The sequence below is a fragment of the Neodiprion fabricii genome, chromosome 2 (assembly GCF_021155785.1).
Source record: "Neodiprion fabricii isolate iyNeoFabr1 chromosome 2, iyNeoFabr1.1, whole genome shotgun sequence".
In the NCBI taxonomy this organism is placed as follows: Eukaryota; Metazoa; Arthropoda; class Insecta; order Hymenoptera; family Diprionidae; genus Neodiprion; species Neodiprion fabricii.
In genome coordinates, this window is record NC_060240.1 from 23,236,398 (window position 1) to 23,244,360 (window position 7,963).

A 7,963-nucleotide genomic window follows, 5' to 3' on the forward strand; every position below is an offset into this window, starting at 1 on the left:
ATTAATTGAAAGTTTTCTGATCTAAAAGGCACTGCAGTTGTTTCTCGAAGCGGGTGTATTCGCGGCGTTACGATTATCTTACGTTATTTATTATAAGAATAATAAAGAAATGGCAGCGATTAGTCTCCTAAACCCGAAAGCTGAGTTTGCACGAGCGGCTCAAGCTCTGGCTGTTAATATATCGGCAGCAAAAGGCATCCAAGATGTGATGAGAACAAACCTGGGACCGAAAGGGACTATGAAGATGTAAGTCGATTTCGCCGCACATGTGATCACACAAATCACCAACCTATGTCAATTCGTCGGCGCTGTCTCAATCGCCAAAATAATAAGTTACTCTATCTGTTACCATGAGCCTTCATTCCGTTCTCAATCATAAAATCCTAGCTCATGTATTGTAGCCAATTAACGTACCAAAATTTGTATCCATATAAGGTCATCCACAATGATTACATCCACTTATACACGTACACCCATAGAGGCCTTATACTGATTTTGGTTTTAAACGCCGAAAATAGTGATAAATGTTGTTCAGACCTATTATTGAGTAGTTGTAAAGAGCTACCGGAATTCTGTCACATGCGGCAAATTGTATTTTATAATTATTACTTTATCCGAGTGCTGATATGTCTTCAAACTTATGATGATAGAAATAGACTTGTGGGTCGAGTGAGAAAAGTTCAGAAAATCTATGATGAAATGAAAAAAATATCTGATTCAGCTGCAGGAGCGTGCACTTTAAATCCAATAACCTCAAATCAAATGTAGACTAGCTGCAAATATTTTAGTGTTTCCATTAATTTTCCGAACTTTTCTTAGTCAATTCACAAGATCTATTATAAGCCCTATCACTACCTGAAATTTAAATAAACTTTTTTACGTAAGATCAGAAAGAATTGTAAGACACGATTTATCATATTTGATGGACGTCTGACATCCCCTTAGCCAGACAATTTCTTTTTAAATGGCACAAAGTAAATTAGAATCAAATCCGCGCTATCCATGCTAATCATTATTTCACGCATCATCCTTCTCATTTGTGAATTCTTATCCTACATCTACTGTGAAAATTTGTAAGAAATCATTATTTAGTCATAATGATATTCTGAGGCTTGTTATGATTTTATTTTTCAAGTATTTTGGAGATGATAATGATTGAGTTTTCATTCTTCAATAAAATTTCAATTTTCACAATTCTACATTGTTTTGTTTTAGAAATAATGCAATCAAACTTAAATTTTATTGTCTTGTATACTTCTGACTAAGCAGTAGAAATCTAGTTTCATAAGTGTGATCATTTTCATTTGCTTAAACCTGATTTATATAATTTCACATGTTATTAAGAAAGCAATATTGAAATTTACAAGCGTTAGTATAATGTAACATTGAAATCCCAAACCACTATTGCGGCAGCAACATAGGTAATCTCTATTTTATTCAAAAGTTGGTAAAAGAGTAGAAAGCTGTTAAAAAATCTCCCACAGTGTTATTTAGAACAAATATTGTAAACATGAATGAAACAATATTTCTAACATATAGTTAAAGTTTTTCTGAGGAAATTTGAATGATACAAGTTGAGTTATATCAACCATCTAAGTAAAGGTTATGTAATTAAAATCTTGAAAATTTTCAAAAAAATTGGAAATCATACTTTTGTTACATAAAGCATAAGACACCAAACAATTATTGCAATTCCAATTTATTCACCACAGTTCTTAGTAATACAATGTAAACACTGAATACTGCAAAGATGGAATATCATCTGTACGTGGGTGAAGTAAAAATGATACAACTGTATATATGCACATACATACTGGGGTGGTCCTTAAAAAGGTCATTTCTAAATGAGACAGTCTCATTCCACAAATTGACTCCAAATAATTAAAAAATAATTCCCTAATTTTTTCAAATTTTAATCTCAACTCTAACCCGTGCCTGCAAGAGAGTGTGTTTTCCCATTTAACCTTTTCAGGGGCACATTAAATCCACTGAACTGATTTCGATAAAACTTGGTATAGGGGGGTTTCTTGGGTCACTGATTACTAATGTGAACTTGAAATTTTTAAATTTGAAATAGTGGATCCAATACGGTGGAACAAAATCCAAAAAGTCAATCAATATCGGGAAAACTCATGTACATGAGCCTCTGTTATCCGAAGGTCTAGTTATAATCTGGACAAGGAGCACGAAACCTTTTTACAAAAGTTTATTAAGAAGGTCTTCACTATATGCATCAACTTCTAATATATTTATGCTGAAATCTCCAACTAATATGTAATTCTTAACTTTTTGATTATCTATTAGGTACCTTCCAAGACTTTTTATGATATCATTTTTAACAACGTTATGGCACCTTTATAAACTCGATATCTTAATTTTAGTTGACGTAATCTGAAAAGTAACAGACATTATCTTTAGTGAGTTAATAGTTACCAAGTCAGACCTATGTGAACCTAGCAAATAACTATCTACAAAAACCTACAAGAATCAACAAAAAATAGTTAGGTTTTGTCAAGTCGGGTGCTAGGTTCACATAGGTCCAAGTCAGTGTCAGAAAACGTTCTTTCAATGGTATACAGTCACTATTTTCTATGTTAACCTTACTTTCGTTATAAAGGATTTGATATCCTCTAATTTGTAATATCTGCGGTCTAGTTATGTTTCAAGTTTCCATACATACTATCAAAACAGATTTGCTTTTACAAGTGGATAAAAAAGCTTATAATAGTTTGATGTTGGGGTTAAAACTCCTCATATTGATATGCATGAACAGGGTTCGTTCGCACAAGGAAAACTGGGAAAGCTCAGGGAATTACACCAGGGAACAATCAGGGAATTTCGAAAATAAAATTGGAATTTTTAGTCTGTCGAAGAAATAAACTCGTTCTCATACAAAGTACTGCCGATCTTGAGAGAAAAAAAAAATTACACTTCAAATTACACTGCAACCCTTCATACATTCTATGTATGTTACTTAATACCAAACCTTCTTTCGTTTCTTTCTTAGGATTATCGTAGGCTGTTGTTTGCAAATTGATTGTCAGACAGTGAGTTAGTTACTAAGTAATATTGAAGGCGTTAGTACTAATGTATAAAAGAGTTGTCATTAATCTGTGGCATATTTCATGAAGTGTTTTGGAATTTCAAATTCCAAAAAACGTACGAATACTGTAAGAAAACTAAAAATGGCACTTCAAATTTTGTTTCTTCACACCACCTCATACATTCTATGTATATTATATTAGACATTCTTTCATTTATTTCTTACGAGATGTCGCAGGCTGTTGTTTGTAAATTGATAGTCGGACAGTAAGATATTTACTAGGTCATATTGAAGGTATTAGTATTAATGTATAAAAAAAATTGTAGTCAATCAACGCTATATTTCTTGAAAGGTTACTGCAAAAATCCTGTTTCAAGGATGGAATACCTGGAATAATTAGGAAATCTTAGACTCCAAAAAGCGTACGAACCCTGGGTAAAATATGTGGTATCAATGTATAATTTCTTCAAAGTGGGCACATCAGTACACTCATGGTGTGTCGCTATAAATTCAATATTGCGATTATATATTGTAACTTACATTTCCGGCGGGTCTGCAAAAACTGTTTAGCGGCTTGGACTGGACCGGGATTCGAACCTGGGCGACTGCTATGAGCATTAAGCTACCCAGGCCGTTGCCAAAACACTATCCCGGACCGCTACCTGACTAGTTCTAGAAATGCCACATTACAATATATAATTATCCAGACGTTAATTTGGTTTTTTAAATCTCTTGTAATCATTCGTGAAGATCATACGAATGTTTAAACTTGTGAATAATGATTGATAGGTTGGTGTCTGGAGCAGGAGACATTAAAATCACGAAAGATGGGAATGTCCTCTTGCACGAAATGCAAATCCAGCATCCAACAGCATCTCTGATTGCCCGTGCATCCACAGCACAAGATGATATGACCGGCGATGGAACGACAAGTACCGTTCTGGTAATTGGAGAGCTTATGAAACAAGCTGATCTTTACATCTCCGAAGGACTTCATCCCAGAATGCTTACGGAGGGTTTTGAATTGGCCAGAGCTAAGACAATTGAGGTTTTGGATTCTCTGAAAATTCCCATCGAGCCCACCAGAGAAGGACTTATGGATGTAGCCAAGACATCGCTGAGGACCAAAATTCATCCTAGCCTAGCGGACAAGCTTACTGAAGTTTGCGTTGACGCAGTCTTGGCCATTAGACAGGATGAACAACCTGCCGATTTACACATGGTCGAGATAATGGAAATGCAGCACAGAACTGCAGCCGATACTACATTAGTTAGAGGAATTGTTATGGATCACGGCTCTAGGCATCCCGATATGCCAAAGCGAGTCGAGAATGCTTATATTTTGACCTGCAATGTCAGTTTGGAATACGAAAAAAGCGAGGTATTTTGTTGAGAGAAACATGAAATGTTTACCCTTGTATACTGGTGTACATCACTCTTATAATCTTTAAAATTCATTTAAAATCCCCTCAAGTCTACTGAACCTGTTGAAAACCTGTAAAATCATATAAAATCTCTGAAATCTTTGAAATCATACAAAACGCCTGATATCCTTAGAATATCTGTAAATTTCTTGAAATGGTGCAATTTTGAAATTTGGAGTACACACAAATTGATGAGGTTCACCTCTTGGAGCAACATATCTGTAACAATATTGCATTACCTTACACCATTTTCTGAATGAATGCATAAGTTTCCTATAATTATTGCCTGATTTTCCAACTCATGTGCTAATTTCTTTAGGTAAACAGCGGCTTCTTTTACAAAACAGCCGAGGAACGCGAGAAACTCTTGGCAGCAGAGCGTGAATTCATTGAGAACCGTGTGAAGAAGATAATTGCTCTGAAGAAAAAACTTTGTGACGGAACAGACAAGTCGTTCGTCATAATCAACCAGAAAGGAATTGATCCCCCGTCTTTGGACATGCTTGCCAAAGAAAATATCGTTGCATTACGTCGTGCTAAACGCAGAAACATGGAACGCTTGGGGCTTGCCTGTGGTGGTTCTGCCATGAATTCCGTCGACGATTTAGTTGAAGAGAATCTGGGTTGGGCAGGGCTTGTATACGAACATGTCTTGGTTAGTTGTCGTCAAGGTGATATTAAAAACAGGGCATCTACTCACTGGAAAAACTTTAAAAACCATAAATTCTCAATACATGTATTTTTCTTTTTAATTCAATACCTTGAAATAACCAAGTTGAGATTGGAAAAAGAGAAAGATTTTAATTTTTCTGATGCTTAGATATTATTTAATACTCGCTAACAATTAGTATTTTTTTCCATTTCCATTCTTACTTGAATCCTAGAACTTCAGAAATATTTGTTTTTTTTTCAATATTTCCATGAACAATTCTCTATAACGTAGATAATGGTAAAAATATGTATGTTAGACCTGTCCTTAAGAAGGGCAAAATCGAATTTTAATGGTCTTACACCCCAAATTGGTTCGAAATAATTCAAAAAAAACGTCCGAATTTTTAAAAAATTTTCACTCCATATTTACCCGTGCCTAGGAAGCCTTATTTTTTCCCATAAGAAAAGCATTGACAGTTGTGTTACCTTTTTCTCCAATTTTTTGGAATTCGATACAAGCATTTTTGGGCTAGATCGATTCACTTTTTTCCGCGTTTTTCGTAATATACAGGGAATAAAGATGTGATTGATCTAGCCCAAAAATGCTTGTATCGAATTCCAAAAAATTGGACAAAAAGGTAACACAACTGTCAACATCTTCTGAGAATTAGCGATTTTTTAGCTGATAATTACGGCAGCGGTAAAAAAACGATTAAAAATTCCGAAAAACCAATGCTTTTCTTATGGGAAAAAGTAAGGCTTCCTAGGTACGGGTAAATATGGAGTGAAAAATTTTTTAAAATTTGGACGTTTTTTTTTTAATTATTTCGAACCAATTTGGGGGGTAAGACCATTAAAATTCGATTTTGCCCTTCTTAAGGACAGATCTAATGTATATATATCTCTAAGGATTAAAACTATGTAACCGGATTGTGAAATGTAAATGAGACATTATATTTACGTTACACTTGAAAAAGTGTTGATTTTTTTTAGGAGTTTTGGTTTCATGTTTGAGTAGACACCCTGGACAACTATTGGGAAGACTGTAGCAATTGTCTGGATGACTAGTTTCATTCATTACGTAATAAACTTTCTACATTTTTCAGGGTGAAACAAAGTACACCTTTGTAGAAGATTGTAAGAAGCCAACGTCTGTAACAATTCTTTTGAAAGTAAGTTATTCAGTAAGGGTTACAAATTTAGAAATAATGAAAGCAAAGAAAGGTATTTAATCACGACAATTCTGTAGTAAATGGCTAGAATGATAATTTATTTCTGTTAATATTTAGGGTCCCAATAAGTACACTATTACCCAACTGAAAGACGCCGTTCGGGATGGTCTGAGGGCAATTAACAATGCGATCAACGATCGTGCTGTTGTTCCTGGTGCCGGTGCTGTTGAGCTAGCTGCCAGTCGGGCACTTCATGCCTACAAAGAGCAAGTGAAGGGCAAGCAGCGACTTGGTGTTCAAGCCTATGCCGAAGCTTTACTTGTCATTCCGAAAACACTAGGTGAGCGATTTATTACTTTCCCGTTCCTCTCTTTTCAGAGTAAAAAGCGAACAATGTAAGTTATTGTAATAACAATTGTATAAATGATCATTCAGAAATTAAGAAATTGAGTTTTCACTAGATCGCGACATTTTAAGATCTAGAGGATCGCCTTTGACTAGTTTGCGCGCGCGCGCGTGTGTGTGTGTGTGTGTGTGTGTGTGTGTGTGTGTGTGTGTGTTAGAAAGAGAGAGATTAATTTTCTGCTGAGGATATCTCAAGAATGACTGAACGGGTTTTTATGATTTTCGTCCGAATCAACGTGACTTCCTAATTTAGAACTGATTACATTTCGGATCTGAATGATCCAGTACTTTTTGAGGTATTTAATACCAAAAATTAAGATAAGAATGTTTCATTTAATGTTTAGTGAGCTCGAAATGTCTCCGAATAGGAAATTCGTGGGCTGGTCTATCCAAGTCAACCAAATCAACATCTTATTTCTCGTAATAGGTTACACACATCTGGCAAATCTTCTAGTTACTATGTTGTCAGATTCATGTGAATTTTGATTCGTTTCTATGACTAATCAGTAGTTACATTATGGTGTACTAACGGTCTTGTATTACTTTGTGTCTTAGCTGTGAACAGTGGGTTCGACTCCCAAGACAGCATTGTAAAGCTGTTGGAAGAATCTACTGCACTTGGTGAAGCAGTCGGACTGGATGTGACAACTGGTGAAGCTCTCAAACCTGCGGATGCCGGAATTTACGATAATTATGTCGTCAAAAAACAAATTATCAATTCTTGGTAAGTCTTTCCTCTAACCTCTTGTAAGGTTCTTTGAATTTATTATAAATATACACATGTTTCCGTCTTGTTTATTACTTTACTATTTTTTTTTTTTGTTGCAGCACTGTTATCGCTAGCAACCTTCTGCTTGTCGACGAGATAATGAGAGCGGGAATGTCTTCATTGAAAGGATAAACTCTGCAAAACTCCTTCAAAAAATATAATTTATCCCTGCAAATGCATTAGCTTAAAAGTTAATTACTTGTCATTGACTTTACACATAACTTTTATTTCCTCACGCGTTTCCATGTATCGAATTTAAGCATACTACGAAAATTTGTTACTTATTACGCTTGCAAATAATGAACTAACATTTCTTACAATCATCAGGAATTTTTATTTTTTTTTCCCCTAATTTGCGATTTTCACTCAACTCTCTGCGATTCAAACTAACTGCATTTCGTGTATTGTTACAAAAAGTGATATTTTTGTCAATAGATATTTTGGTTCTGGTTGTTCTTACATACATAACAAAAAGGTTGTGATCATCAGGATTATTATA

The 7,963-nt window shown here is 34.9% G+C and overlaps 1 protein-coding gene across 1 annotated transcript; it reads left to right on the forward strand.

Moving 5' to 3' along the window:
- The first annotated feature begins 5 nt into the window (after positions 1-5).
- On the forward strand, positions 6-7,784 carry LOC124174656 (T-complex protein 1 subunit zeta). The gene is made up of 7 exons (XM_046553968.1): positions 6-246; positions 3,833-4,424; positions 4,787-5,122; positions 6,225-6,290; positions 6,408-6,630; positions 7,251-7,419; positions 7,524-7,784. The coding sequence occupies exons 1-7, from the start codon at positions 110-112 to the stop codon at positions 7,594-7,596; spliced, it is 1,596 nt and encodes a 531-aa protein (XP_046409924.1). The 5' UTR covers positions 6-109; the 3' UTR covers positions 7,597-7,784.
- Positions 7,785-7,963: the final 179 nt, after the last annotated feature.

Coding starts and splice junctions, on each gene's coding strand:
- LOC124174656 (XM_046553968.1), top strand. CDS start 110: ATGGCAGCGATTAGTCTCCTAAACCCGAAAGCTGAGTTTGCACGAGCG. Junction 5,123..6,224: donor TTGTATACGAACATGTCTTG/GTTAGTTGTCGT, acceptor TACATTTTTCAG/GGTGAAACAAAGTACACCTT. Junction 6,631..7,250: donor TGTCATTCCGAAAACACTAG/GTGAGCGATTTA, acceptor TTTGTGTCTTAG/CTGTGAACAGTGGGTTCGAC.